At 41.8% G+C, this 17,309-nt stretch overlaps 1 protein-coding gene across 1 annotated transcript; it reads left to right on the top strand.

The window, feature by feature from the left end:
- The first annotated feature begins 4,422 nt into the window (after nt 1-4,422).
- Nucleotides 4,423-15,102, top strand: fgf24 (fibroblast growth factor 24). The gene is made up of 5 exons (XM_070913078.1): nt 4,423-4,454; nt 4,638-4,674; nt 9,159-9,336; nt 12,776-12,882; nt 14,710-15,102. The coding sequence occupies exons 1-5, from the start codon at nt 4,423-4,425 to the stop codon at nt 14,986-14,988; spliced, it is 633 nt and encodes a 210-aa protein (XP_070769179.1). The 3' UTR covers nt 14,989-15,102.
- The last annotated feature ends 2,207 nt before the right edge of the window (nt 15,103-17,309 follow it).

Below are 17,309 nucleotides of genomic sequence, written 5' to 3'. Positions count from 1 at the left end.
GCCCTTAATGACTCCATGCAAACAACGTGTGACGGGGGACAAATTACTAAAACACTTCCCGCTTTTTTTCCTCCTCCCTCTCCTTCAGGTGATACTTGAAAGGTCTCCGAGGTAGCTGGCTAGCTGTGCCCTCCCTCCTCTGGCTCCTCTCTCTGTCACCCTACACAATGTCAAGGTGTCGCGACCCCGTTACGACCCAAACCCACGTTAGCCGTTGGACTTCAGTAGCCCGCAGAAGGGCACGGCCGACAGTGTGAAAAGGGATGTGAGTGTGTGTTTGGAGAGGCGGGGGCTGGGGTCAGCATACACTAATGGGGTGAGGCTGATTTCAGTGAGATGAGAGGAAGAAGGCCGTCCCGTTTAGGTCTCACGCGCTTGTCGGCCTGTGACTTCTAGTTTTAAAAAAAAGGGCTTCTGGGTGGCTTATATGAGTCAGTGGTCACCTCTCTGCATCAATCGCCTCACCTTGAGAATTGAATGGGACACGTACACCCCCCCCAGACACACACCACAACTACCCACCCCTCCGTCGCGGCCCTGGCACCCCTCCTTTCCTTTAAGTCAATATGTCCGTGTCAGAGATGAAAGTGCAAAGTGGGAGGGACGCGGAGGGGGTCCTGACACTAATGTAGTACATTGGGCTTCACTTACTGATCTGCCAAGTTCTTTTGTCAAGCCCTAAATGCCTGCTAGGGCCCTTTGAACCGCTGAACGCTCGCCCGCCCTCAGATGCCTCCTCCTTTAGCTTCAATGAGATATCCTCGGTGACATTCCCACAGTCCCGTCGCTGTGGACAGACACGCATAGCTGCACGGACGCGGCGAGGTTCAAATTCAAAGGCTTGAAAGGAGTCTGGGAGTCGTCTAAATAACATCATTCGCCACTTTGCAGCTCTTGACTTAAAAGTTCAATTCGTTTTCATCAAAATTGAAATAGAATTGGCGGATGTGGCTGCAGAGGATCATTTCAGGCACCGTTTGAATCTGTGGTTTGAAAGCACTTTCATTGGCTGCCAAGCACAGCAAGCCAGGTAAACTAAGACCTTTAACTTGCTTGCTTGTTTTTCTCACTCCCTCACTCTTGTCAGCTAATCTCTGTGGGTAACCTTATCCCAGCTCTTGAGTGGCTGCCCCCCCCCCCCTTCCAAGCCTCAGAAACTGGACTGAGAAACAGGTCTCCCCATTCATAAAGCTCACTCTTGTTATGCTCGACCAGCGGCGTACTGCGTTTGATTGATTCTTGCTGTTTTATCACTCTTTTTTTTTTACTTTTTCAAATAGCGTCAGCAGACAATTTACAAGAGCACCAACTCTTTTGACTGAAGGTGTGGAAATGTATCCTGCTATCCACATCTAAAGTGCTTCCTTTTAAAGGGTGAACTTGATTAAAAGTTACTTCAAACAGTATCTTTTTTCCGTGCAGATTGTTTTGATTTTAGTCACTCGGGTTTTGAGACCATTTCAATGGAGGTCAATGGAACTGAATGTTTCAATTTCAAAACTTCAACAGCAAAAACAATGTCCCACTTTGTTTTGGAGATAATAGATAATCCACAGGACACACTGTCAACAACTGGAACTACTTTCACTGTACTGGGGTGTCTAGATTATTTAGTATTTTCGTAAAAAATTGTGTGAACCATCCCCTCAGGCCTGCACGGTGTCCTGCAGATTAGGTATTTTGTTTATATACCTGTTACCTTGTGTTAGAGCTACTATCACTTTATTCTCCACATGCAACAGCTGCACAGGTTGTTTTCTCTGTGGATTTTATGCAGAAGATTAAAAGTTAAACATGAATTGACGAGTGGGTCTTCAAAGGGGAGAGTTTTGACCATTATAAATCATTTTCGGTCCGCCATATGTGTAGGTAGGACAGAAAAGTAGGGCCACATATTAAATCTGTCCCTCTGACTCCTGATTGGCCAGCTGCCAAAGTAACTGGTAGTCCAGACAAGTGCCTGGCAGAACCATCCAGAAACCGGCTTGTAGCCATTACTTATTTCCCATACTCTTAACAATGATAAAATGATAAAAGTCCTCTTTAAAAATCTGGGATCTTCCATTTTGCCACGAGCAGAGATACGTTTCCTCCTCCTTGTGACTCACAGGTGGCCACATCCAGGCCTGCTGCTGCGCTCTCTTCTCTCAGTTGTGGATTTACAGTCATGCTCCGAGACGTTTGTCACAAACATGTGCTTAAGAGGCGATGAGTGACTCCACAGTGCTGGCTCTATCTCAGTCAGTGTTGTAATTACTGTTTATCATCCTGCCTTCTTTAAATCACTTGTCAGGTGCCGTTATTTTGAACTTTCAGAGAAATCTTCACCAGCGGTGAGCAGCAGCTAACGTAAGCCGTATCTGATCAAACAGAACACAAAGCCTTGTATTTGTAAAGAAACCATCAAATTATCTGTCTCAATAATAACTATTTGCTAATTTTTGCTGTGATTTCCCTCCCTTAGGCAGACAAGGCTAAATTAGTCATGCTGTAAATGACATTATTCAGCAGTTGTGTTACAGGGATAATTAAAGTGCACTGTGGTTGACAGGATCAAACCTTCTTGTTAGGCACACAGCCACCAATCACAGCGTAAAACCCACATCAACCCACTTTATCCACATGTGTACTTGCAGACAACACAAAGGATTTTGTGATTTAACTTGTAATTATAAATCAAACACTCTGATATAGTCTTTTAACTAAAAGCCATTAATTAATTTCTGGATAAATAATTGATTTTTGTTTATTTTGCTGTCTGTTTGCCTTATGTTGATCAGCAGCTGGAGCTCTTGGTCAAACACTCCTTTTCATTTCCCACTAAACTCACAACAGGAGGCCCGTTGAAATCCCCAACATGGGAAGTTATGTATGTAATCATTTAGAATCATTTTGAATATCAATGGGGCAGGAATGCCGAGGATCCAGTTTTAATGGGACAATAAAGGCGGACCACAAAGGTTTTCTTTTTTTTTTTTTTTTTTTAATGGCAGCAGGGATGTGGGCTCACTTTACTGCTGCCAGCTCGTAAACACATTCACACCTCTCTTTCATTTAAATGCGGGATAAGTTATAGCACATTATTGAAAAAAATCGAGGTCGACAACAACCTGCATTTGAATGCTGTCTGGGAGAGCCGGGGCCAATCCACAAACCAGCGGCAGTTTAAAAAGCACAAATAACAGAGAGAGAGAAGCAGTTTCTGTTGCAACAGAGCAGCTCTGTTTATTTATCATGTCGCAGTGTAATTATAATAATACTTGTTATAGTATTATTATATAGGCTAGGCTTTAAAGGAATAAAAACAAAAACTAAAGACATACTTTGACGTAAAAGTTGAGTTAAATAAAATCTGATCAAACTCAGAAATAAACAAAAAAAAAAGTTTATATGATCCCATGCTTCCCATTTGACGCAGATATTTTAAACCAGGTTGCCCTAGTCCAAATCTGAAGACCAGTTAAATCGTCTTCCAAACTTGAGGGAAAAGTCTGATTTTAAAAAAAAGAAAAGAAAAAAACAAAGCAAAAAGCGCTTCATCTCCTCGTTCTCGTCCTCCTCTGCGCAGCGCTTTGCCCACCGAGAGGAAAAAACCCTCTGCAAGCTGATGGTCTCTCCAAGATTACCCTATCAGGTGCAAACCGCTGACATGTTTCCACCCACCAACAACAAAAAAGCCTCTCTGTGCCCAAATCTCAAGCCGCAGACGCACAAACACCACTGACAGGCACTGCTGCGCCATCATCAGCCCCCAAACCTCTCCAGGGATCCGCCGCCGCTGCTGCCGCTGCGATTTCCACACGACTTTTTTGAAAAACATAACTCTTTTTGTATGCCTGGATAAGTTTGTTTGCCCACTTTCAGCGACTTGTTTTTGGTGAAAAGGCATTGTATTATCCACCGCTTCTCCCTTTTCCACCGCAGCACTTAGTAGAATAAAATGACCCATGCAAGGTGTAGAAATCCCCCGCAGGTACGGACGGAGGTGAGGAGCCTGTGATCTCTGGAGCAGAAGGATTGGGATTGTGGGGAAACTTGGCTATAGGTGCGCAAAACTCGGAGGATACTTTTTTTGAGGGAGGGGATTTTTGAAGAGGTTGAATTCTGAATCCTTTCCACGCTTGGCATCGATTTACGGAGACGTTGCGCGATTTCGGGGAGCGGAGGAGACTGAGCTGAGAGAAAAAAATAATCTTCTGGATAATTCCCCCCAACAAGGAAGCACCTAATGTTGCACCCCGTGACTCTGCTGCTGCTCTCCAGTGATATATCCTTACACTGGGATTCAATCTCCTACTTACCCCCGGAGTTGTGTGCGTAAAGGACGCGCAGGGGAGCGAAAGCGAGAGAGAGGGGGGCGATTTCGCCAACCTTTCCTGGGGCTCTAAATCTGTGGAAGCAGGTGTATTTCTGCAAGTCAAGATGTCTCTGCTGCCTTCGAGGTTCATATACGTGTAAGTGTTCAACATCCCCGTTTGGCTTTTGCACATAAACTCCTGCATTCTTACCAATAGAAGTCGCCAAAAGCGTCATATTTGCGCATTGCTTTCATCCAGGTAGGCTGCGTTTATTCTTCATGTAATTGCCTGTGTGATTCACTCCCCTCCTCTCTTCTCTCTCCCTCTCTCTCCACGTAGGTGTTTACATTTTCTGGTACTCTATTTCCAGCTACAGGTACGTTTACTCCCACGTTAAACTCCTTTTTGTGTGTGTATGTGTTTGCATGTCACTGTGCACCTTTTAATGTGAATGATGCCGATGGTGGGGGTAGGCTATTTTCAGGGTGGTCCCAACAATATTAAACACAGGTTTGACTTGTTTCAATTAAATCCATATGAATTTATATTAATTATGGCACTGACCGAAAAAATCGGTCAGTTTCTCTACGCGGAAAAAATAAAATCAAACAAGGATATTGCAAAAAAATAAAGTACAATACGATGCAGGAGATTATAGAGATATTATACAATGAAAAACCCAAACTGTAAAGACACTACAGGTCTCTGCATTGATATTAGAACAGCACCATCGCGATACGATAAAGGAGATAGAAGTGCAATTATTGCAATATATTCTTGATAAAATGACTAATAAAGACTATAACCTCCTGTAGTGATAAAGAAAGTTCATCATTCTAATCTGAAGCGCGTCAGCTGATTTCTACCCGGACTAATCTACTAATATCTCCAATCAATACTATCAATCTGGCAAAAGTTAATTAACGCCTGTTGTTTTTAATCTGGACTTCAAGTAGCAGTTTCAGTATTTTACAACGGAATTGTGTAATAAATAGTTTGATCCCTGAGGTTAAAAGGTATTCTTTGAACACATGGGCTGGTTTGGCGCTTGTTGCCTCACTTTTTATTAGTCGCGTCTCACTTTGAACAGTAATGATTTGCAGGCATCCACTCATCTAATTGCGCGCCGTGATTCAGATAAGATGCGGAGAGCACGCTCCTTCACTCATAAAGCTATGTGATCAATTTATTGGTATGACGTGTTTGATCATAATACTCCACGTGCTTGTGTTTTAAATTAATTTATCGGTGTTGTTATGATCTTAAATATTAAAACTGGATAGACTGATTACAAAAATAGAGCCGAGCAGGCATCCCACAGTTGGCAACATTTTGAGGGTGGTTTTTATGTGATTATATCTTTAACAGATTACAAAAAAGGCTGAATCATTCCAAGATGAGTTAACATTTGACCTTTTGGGACAAATAAAAACCCTGCAGGAGGGAACCTTTGTAAACTATGTAAGATAGCCTTCACTTTATTGGTTGCACAATTGTATTTTTTTCATTTAGTGCTGCTAGGATCCCCTTGTCCCGGTCGGGGAGCCATTTAGCTGTCAGGGACAAAATGACAGGTCTAACTCCTGGACTACATTTTCTGAACCAGGACTTTTTAATGAAATTTCCCGGAGACAAAATATAAAACCGGAAAACTCCCAAAACTAGAAACTGCAATGTTATGTAAGTCTGTGTGCTCTGATTATTCCAACAGAGCTGGCACAAACAAAGCTATAGTGTCGACTGACCTCTCCTCACATGTAAGACAGGATGAAGTTCATGCAGACTGTACGAGGTGGACTGAGGAGGGACATTTTATGTTTTTTTTGGTGTAGAAAAAGTCAGATTAGATAAAGGTATTTATCAAACAAAGGAAATGCTTTGTGGCTCTTTGAGTGCTTTCAGGCAGATGATCAAACTATAAAGAATGCAGGAATAGCCCTTTAACGCCCTCCTGTCACATCCATCTCCATGTTGTTGGCCCACTCTGCTTCTCCGCACTGCTACGTGCAGCTAATGGCTCTTACATGCCATGTTGTGGTTGTGATTTCATGAGGAAAAACAACAGAAGCAACCACAGTTGGAAGTAAACTTTGAATGCACTGCCAACATGAGAGAGTGTGTCTTTACCTACTGTGTGTGTGTGTGTGTGTGTGTGTGTGTGACCCTGTCTGTGTGTCGAGCAGATAGCAAGGTGTATCTTAGATGGATGCGACGACAACTAAGCTTCCTGGGTGAAGATGAGCGCCAGACTTTTGAAGTTTCAACCATATCCGTTTTCATGCTGTGTCTTTGAAGAAAGGAGACGGCGTGATAAAAAACTGTTGTCGCTAGTGTTCACCTCAGCCATGTGCTTAGGCTTGCCTTTCCCGCAAAAAAGCAACTGTCTACCAAACACACCTTTATGTTTGTTTAGAGATGTGGAGATTTGGGATAAATCCTGTAGCAGCCCAGTTAGTTTTGTTTTGTGTTGGGTGTTTTTTCTTGCTCGTCAGCTTTGTGGTTCATGTTGAGAGAGAGAGCTGACAACAGATGATGTTTGACTTTTGAAACACATTTGTGTGCAGTTTGAGTTGAACACTTGAATGTTTAATTTGAAATCCGCATGTATTTAGTGGTAATCCAGCTCTGTGCAGAGATGGCTTGTCTATGACGTCTTGTTCCTTGGATGAAATGTCCTGTAAGTGACACTTTTTTCTTTGTTTGTTCAGCCGTTGTGGCTACTGCTGTTCATGCTAACTGCTCAGCTCTTAAATGCATCATTTTCTGAAGTTTCCTTCGGGAACACCTACTGGACACCGAATGTTTAGAGAAACAAATTGCGAAAGCTTCCATGAGGAGTACTTTAAAAGTAAAAAAAAACTCTGTTACCGTAGCTTAATCAACATCCCTTTAATTTCAACATACATTAAATGTAGTTTTACACATGTTGTCTGTATGCATTTATTAATATAAGTTATAAAGACTGGTGTAAATGTGCCTCTTCATGCTGTAAAACTGTAGATCTCTTGGTTGAGTCCTTCTGGTCCTGGTCCTGGTTGACTTCATAGGATTAAGGAACTGGTTGAGGGTTAGGGTTATCTTTTTAGGGCTCCAGAAAGTACTGATCTGGATTGAAGCGTTTTCTTTTTTTTGAAAAATGTATTTTTTACAGGATAATGTGTTACATGGCTGTGCAGTTGTTGTATCTACAAAAAAAGGTGTTTTTTGCAGGCAAGTATTGGGGGGTGAGCCAATAGAGCTATAGCTGCTTTGAGAAAGAAGACAGTATTATCCGTGATAGAAATGCCTAATCTGCTACTCCAAAGAGATACTGGCCATTAAAAAATATTTCCCTGTAATGCATGAAGCAAAGTCATCACAAAGTTTAAGTTTTGCTGCCTTGAAATCAATATTAACACCAAAAGTTTGTAATGCATTTTGATATCCAGCCTCTCATTTTCTTCACTGCCTGATGCCAAAAGTAACATTATGGGCGTGTTTCCTAAATGTCAAGATACAGAAGCTGTGTCCCAGTTCAGGGGCTGGATCCTCCGAGGTCCACATTTCTAGGCTGAATACGTCATAATGAGCCAACGTGTCCTTCCGATTTCAAAAGCTCGTCCAAATGTGGCAGAGAGATGCTGCTTATGTTTTACAATCTAGTGGGCATTTGAGAAAGAAGTGACACTTTTTGACATTAGAAGTTCAGTTTTGGTTTCTAGGAGGTTAAACTGTTGCTTTTGGGGGACGGTGTGAGTCCAACCTGAAGGACTCATCTTCGTGGACAGCATTCTTTAAAGGATTAGGCGCCTGAAATGGGGCACGACTTATGTGAGACCTGGTTCATAAGAGCCTCGATAAGATTTGCAGAAGTTGTTTATTTTTCCTCTCTGTTTTAAGGTTTTGTTCTTATGAGGCTACAATTTCCCATCATGTTTGTTACATGTCATTAATTTACTGAAGTTAGAATAACAAGGACTCGGGTATGTAATGTGTATATAATTAGCCACCTGAGAACAGCCACATAAAAAGCCATTACTGTGCAATTACCACGCCATACAGCTGGGGAAATGGGATCTTGGCGTGAACTGAGATTCCAGGGCTTCTGAAAGTATACGTTTCCTCTCGCTCCTCCACATGTTGGGTGACACAGTTGCTTTTCTGACATGCCGTTGAAGATTTCCTCTGTTTTTATGTCAGGTCCAAGGTGACTCGTAAACGGCGGGCTGGTGAATTCTGAGAGGTGGATGTGGACAATTTGATCCAAACGTCCTCCTACAAGAGTGTTTTTGTGGTTCAAGGTGCCTCTTGCCATCTCGCAGTCTTGTCTTCCGCCTGCTGCGGTTCCTAATTTATGGACCCTACTTCGCCTGCAGGCAGATATTTGTTTGATGATAGTGCAACAGGTCTGGATGCTTCAGGTGTATAATTGCTAGTGGCTTGCTTGCTTGTGGAAATGGAGTACAGGTTTCTCAATATCGCCCGAGGCACATAGTATACTGCTGTCTCAATACGAAGCAACAGAAGGTCGCACTATAGACTTAACACTTGTTCTGTGGGATTTTCTCCTCAAACGGTGATTTCATTAACACATCTTGTAGCATAGTTATCAGCTTGTAAATGCAATGCATATAAAACGTGCCAGTTAAAAGCGAGAAGAGAAACATTAAAAAGCCACAGCCACAATTTCCAGCTTGGTATCTCTAGTTTTTAGCCCCTGAAGCACAATTTTTTGACACAGGGCCTGTAAAAGCAACAGCACACATTACTATCAACACCTGTGCTGTGAAGATCTCTCACTGTCTGTCTTTCCCTTTTTCTGTTTCTTCATCTTCTGTCTGTCTCTCTCTCTGTTTCCTCCTGTCTCACACCTCTGTGCAGGAGTCCCAGCAGAGCTCTGCTGATTTCAGGTTTTACATCGAGAACCACACGAGGAACCCGGAAGACCTGAGTCGGAAGCAGGTCCGGATCTATCAGCTCTACAGCAGAACCACGGGGAAACACGTCCAGATCTTGGGGAAGAAAGTCAACGCCAACGGAGATGATGGGGGCAAGTATGGTATGGGAGAACTCCTGTGCATCTCACCTGACACTTTAGCTTCTTTGTTATAACAGGATGAGAAATCACCACCACCTACCAGCCAGATTTAGGTGCTTTGAGATTCTCACTCCTCCAGCCACTTTGGCTGTTTACTACTCATTGTTTGGACGTGGTTTTCCACGCTCTGTGTTTGGCTTGGGCAAAGTGGAAGGTGACTTTTTGAAGCCACCAACTAGTGGCTGGGGCGGCTGGAAACATTATGAAATTGCTGCAGTGGATGTTTGCTGCAGCATTTGGGTATCCAGAGTCTATTTTTATCTTGATAGATTTATAGGCCAACGGTGTGAATTTCTGCCAGAATGCCTAATATGGACCAAAACTGACTTGCTGGTTTTGCCATTCTGCAAAATATTCTTTACTGTTGGTTTTTTAAGTTTTAGGTAATGAGCTTTTATGTTTATGTAGGATGCAATCCTGTGGCATTACTGAACTTTACTGTCTGGTAGGGTTGGAAAACATGTTTCTCACAAGGAATGAGACTGTGACTGTCCATATTAGGAGGTGCAAATTGGTGAAATCTTAAAATTGTATTGTTCTTGAACTTGAAAAAGAAAGTGAACTAACTAAATGTATAATCTTTCATTTTCTTCAGTGGTTTGCAATCGTCACATTTAATGTTGGATATGGGCGATTAGGTTTAGTGCAGCAGTGTGAAAGTATTTCATGCCAACTTGAAAATGTTAAGAATTAAGCTCAAAGATGACAGAAAGCCTTTGGCAGATTTCGTCTTTCTTGTTGAGTTTAACATTTTCAGATCCAATTTAAGCTTCTAGCAACCTAAAACACGTCCTCTTTGCTTTCTGTGCGGACTTGTTCACGATCTCAAATGAAAACAAATGTGGCGGATGAGTAAATTGATGGTCAGCGAAGCCCTCTTTGATGCAGTGGCACAAACATAAGGCGGCAGGACTTGTGTTGTGCTTTCCTGCAGATATTTTGCTCACAACAGCTGACTCACGGCTCGAAAATTGCTGGTCTTGAACGCCTCTGAGTGAGTGTGTTCAGTCACAGATGCGCCGAGGCGAAGTTTCCTCACTGCTTGTTAGAGCTTGAGTGGAAGCAGATCCAATTTTTCCCATGAGGCCTTGCCAATTCTACCCTCCGCCCCTCCTCCTCCTCCTCCTCCTCCTCCTCCTGTCCCCCACCTCTCCCTCTTCCTCCTCCTCCCCATCCAGCTGCAGTACCTGGCACCTGTGAACTCCTTTGCACTCACTAATAATGCTCAGGAAGATAGTCTCCTCGCTCTAATCTACTCTCAGTCACTGCAGCTTCACCGTGGAGGTTCCACAAACCACCACAGAAGAAATATATTGCTTCGATGTAGAGCTTTATGACCACTAAGTCTGTATCAGTGCAGCCAAAGTGCGCCGTTATCATTCTTCTTAGGTATTAGCAAAGGATATTCATTACTTTTAAGAGACTAGAACAATCCCTTTCCAGAACAATCTGTTGTAAATGAGGCTTGTTGTCCACTCAGAGTGATGGTGGGTCAGTGAAAAGGCTTTTAAACTGATAAATGCTGCAATGTGGAATTAAAGCAGGAGTATTCAGCTTTTTTGACAGGTGACCCCATGTTGAGGTCAATAAATGCCTGTGGCCCCACATTGTTCATAGTGCACAGAGGAAGAAAACATTGCACAGGTTGAGAAGTCAGTTGGATTTAATGTTAAAATATTGATCAGATATTCTAAAACTTCTGTAAGATTTTTAATTTTTGCCCTTTTATATAATACCTATGGACGCTAATGGAGTCTTAAGTCTGAGAAATATCCAGAATACCCAGAGTTAATATACAAAACATCACAGTGACGACTCACTGACTCAAAGATATTTGCCTGTGGATGCTGTTCTGATAAAATCACCTATCACTCACAGGGCTTCACTGAAGGTCATTGAAGTGTCCTGTTCATACATTTACAGATGTGGCGAAGATAGGGTTTGGACGGGGTCACGGACAAAGGATGACTTACAGTAGGGAGGGAAATAGTGTTTTATCTAATGTTCTGGCTCGAGGCTTCATACTTGAGGTTGAATCTTGGGTCTCCATGCAAAACCAGGGAAGCAGCCAAAGTGTTGACTCCTGATTTGACTTATATATCTTTTTAAACATCATGCAATTCATATACAAACCAGGGTCGTTGGATTTTATTCCTTCTTGAGTACCCCAAAAAGGTCCAGACTGATCTTTGATGAAGAAGTCAGAAATGCTATTCTAAAGTTCCCAAGTAAGACGTACAAACAGAAATCTCTACCTTCCCTTAGTTTAACCTTTGAGACAGGTTTCCTTCTTCCCACTTTCCTCCCAAGGTTGGATTTTAGGAGGAGGGCAGGAGGAGGGGAGTTACTTCTGCCCTCGAGCCTGTCCCATCCCCTTCGCCTATTCTTCCTCTGCTCCCTTGAGCGCTGCTGAATGGCCCTGTGTGTTAAACAAATGGATCATCTTAACTTTTTGATTGAGTGAGCACAGACTAAAGGGAACTTGAAACCTAATCCTGAGGGGCACATAACCGCTCCACAAATGTTTGGCAGATCTCTTTGCTGGTCGAGGGGCGAGCAGAGACAAAGGTGACCTCGCAGGGGTTAACATTTGGGATGGGGGGGGGGGGGGGGGGGTTAAAAGAGCCGCCGGGATGCGTCTCGAGAGTGGATTACTGCTGTGTCAGGTTGACGTGACGGTGGCATTGTTGTTTTGGTGCATATATGGTATTGTATAAAGAAAGTTAAACACTTAATATACCTTTAAGAGACTTGAATTATCTGCTCTGGAGACCCACAATTCATCTCTTTTTGTTTAGCACAACAGCTAAATTTCATCATATTTTTCCACATTCACAGAAAAAATGTTTGTGTGTGTCAAGTCAAGTCAGTTTATTTATAGATCCCCAAATCACAAATCTATATGTTCTGGATCTTACAGAATATTTTTTTTTTTTCAACTATTAAGAGAAATCATGTCTTGTGATCGTTGATGTGATGAAACAGAATTTAATCTCTGGAACAACTCTGGCGGTGGACTGCTTTGTGGTGGCGTAAATGATGAAAAACAACAACATATTCATGAAATATCAACGTAATATCTCTAAAATACTGTAAACAATTTCAATAGTTCGCACTGTGTTCTCTTTATGAGGCGCAGTGCTTGACAAATGTGTTATCCCCTCGATTGTAGAGCCTTCAGTGTGCAGGGTTCCTTTACAGGACTGGAAGTTAAATACGATCATTTTTAGGTCTTTATATGAGGGGAACTTTTCAAAAAAAGCCCAGACACCGTCGACCGAAAGTGAGAAAAAACATACCGGATTTGTTTAAATGTACGGGAATCCTTCAGCCATGGTTCTGTGAGTGGAAAGACTTATACATGCCCTTAACAGAGTCTACTTTTTCTTGCCTTTTCCAGCTCTTCTTGTTGTCGAGACGGAGACTTTCGGGAGCCACATTCGAATAAAAGGAAAAGAGAGCGAACATTACATTTGCATGAACGAGAAGGGCAAAATAGTCGGAAGGGTGAGTATCTTTTGGTTTTCATTCTAGAAACATCATAAAAATGCCTGATCATTTAGTAAAAGCTCAACCACTTCTTTATATCAAAATGAATATTTTAAATGGAGCTCTTAATCCAGGCTGAATTGAACGTAGCCTCAGATCTGCTTTCTCCTGCTGTTTTTGTACACCCTAACAAAACCCCTTTGATAACTCACAGCCCTTCTTCCATTACGTAATCGGCCTACTCCTTTGACACTCGATCAGTCAATTACGGACTGCAATCACCACAATGCATTGAGAGACTAATGGTCACTTAGGAGGAATGCCATTGCAATTATATCACTTAGTCACACCAGGTGGCCACAAGTGCGGGATGACTGCATGTGACTCTGCGGACGACCGCTTCGATATGGAAAATAAGTTAATATCCGACAAACGTACACCGCGGAGGCACACGTGTGATTTTGTTGCGTTAATAACTCATGCTGTCAGCATCGGTGGGGCTCCAGTAATTCACACAAGTTTTCACTCTCTCATCATGGTCATCTGTTAGGAACAAGCATTTTGAGTTTTAGTTTCTGGGGCCTCTTTGACTTCCTCCTTTAAACCGCAGTAGGATTATTTAAAAAATCGGATAAAATGACATGTCAATTATTTGTTGTTATTAATGATAAAAATAAGTTGCACTGTAAATCACAGAAATTTGGACAGATTCAATTGAACTCCCCAGTGTTGGCATCGAGATTTTTAAAGGGCCTTTACACGCAAACTTTAGAAAAACACATTTTCTGACTTGCCCCCATTGGTATGTAGACATGCAGATAGTTTCATCTTCATAGGCCCAGGTTTGGAGATATCTGTCTTTGAGATTTGTTACCTTGGATAATCCACATACCTCACCGTGAACAGTTTTCAGAGCAACTTCTTTCTTCCAAAGAAAGTCTCCATGAAATCTGTTTGCAGTGAGGAACAATCATTATAAAGAACCATATTTTCAGCATGACACCTCAGCTTTGTCATTGCAAACGGTCGGCTGTGACTACAGAATCCTCTAGATTTCCATAATTTTTTAACATTTGTATATTTGAATCACTTTAATACAGCATAAACACCAAATTAACTCCACACCGGCATGTTTTTGAAAAGATATGAAGCCAGGTCTTCCTAATTTTCATGTACAGCACAATATCTTTTTGGAAAGTCACTTTCTTGCAGAGATTTAGATTTAGAAGATTGATACCAGCCTATTATCTGTCTATGAAGCGATACAGGCCAGTCCTACCAGTCTTTATGCTAAGCTAAGCTAACCATCGCCTGACTCTCGCTACATATTTAACCTACAGACAAGGGTTGATATGGAATTCCTCTAACTTGGCAATGAAGCAAGTAAATACAACTACTGTGATGTGATCTGTGCCCAGAAAGTGAAACTAGAAAGTAATTTCATGCTACGATAGCGCAGAAGAGAGTGAAGGAGGTAAGGGAACCAGTCGTCTTAAACTTAGTTCAACTCCCAACTCATGGCAAGACCTTTTGTAGTTAAAAAAAACCTTAAGTTTAAGCCAAGTTTATCTTTTCAATCATGATTCAAACCTCATGTTATCATACAGTGATGTTTTACTTGCCTAAAAGTATTTGTTAGCTAACCTTTTCAGTGTCACAGATTTATGAAAATTAGATATTTGCCTCGTAATTAACACCAAACTGGAAAATACAAAACCACAACAGCCAAGCAAACCATTCTGAGCCTGAATACACTGATGCAGTGGAAATCAGCCAGGATGGCAGTTGAAAAAGAGGTCATGCTGTTAATAATTAATTAATGTCCTTTTTCTTTCCTTCTTTCAGCCTGATGGAAGGAAGCAGGAGTGCGTCTTTGTCGAGGAATTCCTGGAGAACAACTACACGGCTCTCGTGTCGGCCAAGTACAAAGGATGGTACCTCGGCTTCAACAGGAAGGGTCGGCCCAAGAAAGGCTCGCGGACCACGCAGAGGCAACAGGAAGTCCACTTCATGAAGCGCCAGCCGAGGGGCAGGGTAGACCCACTGGAGGAGTTTCGTTTCACCACAGTAACTAAGCGGACACGAAGGGCTCGGCGATTAAAACCCAACTCCAAGAGGAACTGATGGGACCAATGGGACAGCACTAATTTTCCTCTGGGGAAAAAAAAAACAAACTGTATCTGAAAATCTCAAGCTTCTTGTCTTAAGAGAATCACCTTAAAGACTTCACTTCTGTAAAAGAAAGACAGACAAAAAGAACAAAAAAAAAAGTCAAAGATGTTTTATTTTTGTATTTCAGGATGACTGAATATTTCCTAACTCTTGGATTCTTCTGGGTTGATGTCAATGTGCTAACGTGTCTGTCATGTTATTTATACTGGATAAACTAAAGGACCCCTGAGAGAATTCCTGTCGCCGTCGTCCTCAGCTACGTTTGAACTGCAAGCTGAAGGCATGCTTTCTTTTTGACAATGGGGGCTGAAGCGGGAGCTGACGCAATGTTATAAAAATCAGCCAACTAGAGATTTATTGGAATACCTGTCGGTTTTTGTTTGTGTTGCCCCTGACAACGCGGATCCCATACTTTCCACTGGAATCAGACACCATGGAGATGAAACGGAGAGAGGTGGCAGTCGCAGGTGACACTGTGCTGCCGGGATAACTGTGTAGCTTTGAGTGCAATATTTTACAGGTCTCTCTCTTTCTCTTCCTCTCTCTTTTTTTTTTTTCCATATGTCTCTCAACCTCAGCTTCACTCGTGGCTCCTGGAATGCGCTGAACCTTTCCGAGTACTGTGTGTGATTTCCTTGACATTTCCATGCAGCCTGTGATTCAGCTAAAACACGACATGCTTTGACTAGTCAGGCACCAGCCGTGGCTTAAGTCTTGTTTAAACACTAAAAGAAAACAAAAAAAAAACAAACAATACAAACAAAAATATAACAGCTGATGTGATTCATAACCCCACAAAGTCTTCCAACTTCATCACATTCAGGAGACGGACGTTAATCCCTTTCGTCTCCCCTTGGACTTTTAACAGCTCTTCCTCACGTGTTAAACTTGTTCCAGAAAAGGATGCCTTGATTCTTTGAGTGTGAGCTAGCTAATATTTTGGGGTTGGTGATGAAGACTTCCTCTACCTCCTTGTTCTTTTTGTTTATCTGTACCTAGTCTGACTGTCTGTGTTCAGTTAATCTCAAGAAGCTTTCAGTCGACGCTGAGCTGAACTGAGCTCTTCTCTTTTTCTTTTTTCTTTTCTTCCAAAATCATCTTTTGACTGTGAGCTCATCTTCGCTCCTTTCTCAAAGATGCCTTTGGGAAAGCTTATCCCTGTCAGATCAGTGATCCTCAGACAGGAATACTGTAGCTCTGACCAACCCTGATCACTTCATAAATCCACATTTGACAATTAAGACGACGTCTCAGATGACCAACTTGTGCAGGATTCTGGGAACATTTTCTTCAGCGAGTTTGTGTCTGAATCCTAAAGGGAAAAGTCTTCTGTCATTCCTTCCCTCGCTGACGACAAACTCCAGCCCCTTTTCACCAGTAGTATGTATTCACCTGTCTGCTGGCAGGTTTTTGTATGAGTTGCTACTAACAACATGACACATTTATGATTTTTTTTTAAAAAACAAATGTAAGCAAAAATAATTTTATGACTATTATTAAGATATTTATTGCCTCCCTTTGTAAATAAAATGTGATGAGTTTTATTTGGCCTCTGTTAATAAAATGAGGACTATATTTTAAAAAAAAGAGACCTATTTTCTGTCTTTATTGCACTGTGGAGAAAGGTAAAAGCGCCATTATGTCCCAGTACAGACTGGAATTTTATGATGTGCACGTTGAATATCATACTGCCTAAAAGAGAAATGCTGCAGGTAGCGATTGGTTGGACATAGAGTACATTCCCTTCCCTGCATACTGCCAAGGTATGCATTTTTATATACAAACCCAAAGTGTGAGGACTGCTTTTAAGGTCAGCGGTTTTTAAATTGAGAAAGGCCTATTGCAACATCTCTGAAGGCTTTTTATATCGCTGAGAGTTTACAGTTGGTGCTTTTTTAAAACACTGATATCATAACATGATTATAAAAAAGTATTTTTGGCAAAGAAAGTAACATTTTATCTTTGTATGTGTTTTTTCTTTTCAGTGTCAAAAACAAAGATAGACGCGTATTAATTAAGTGGGATTAAATATTGCGTCATAAACCACATCACAGCTGTAGTGAGTGGCATAGACGACACAACACACATAAGATAAATAAATGTTATTTGTCGAGAGTGAAGGAGACGATCTGAGAGAACCTTTGTGAACCTTTGAGCACTTACTAACTTTGATGTAAATGCTCCGTTCTCCAGACCAGTAAACATACAATATTTTAGACATTTTTCCATCTTTTAGAAGCGCTACAGGAATGTGGAGTAGCATGTCTTATAAT

The sequence above is a fragment of the Enoplosus armatus genome, chromosome 10, assembly GCF_043641665.1.
Source record: "Enoplosus armatus isolate fEnoArm2 chromosome 10, fEnoArm2.hap1, whole genome shotgun sequence".
Taxonomy (NCBI): Eukaryota; Metazoa; Chordata; class Actinopteri; order Centrarchiformes; family Enoplosidae; genus Enoplosus; species Enoplosus armatus.
The sequence above is the reverse complement of the archived record's forward strand: the minus strand, read 5'-3'. Positions and strand labels throughout refer to the sequence as shown.

Coding starts and splice junctions, on each gene's coding strand:
- fgf24 (XM_070913078.1), top strand. CDS start 4,423: ATGTCTCTGCTGCCTTCGAGGTTCATATACGT. Junction 4,675..9,158: donor TACTCTATTTCCAGCTACAG/GTACGTTTACTC, acceptor ACCTCTGTGCAG/GAGTCCCAGCAGAGCTCTGC. Junction 12,883..14,709: donor AGGGCAAAATAGTCGGAAGG/GTGAGTATCTTT, acceptor TCCTTCTTTCAG/CCTGATGGAAGGAAGCAGGA.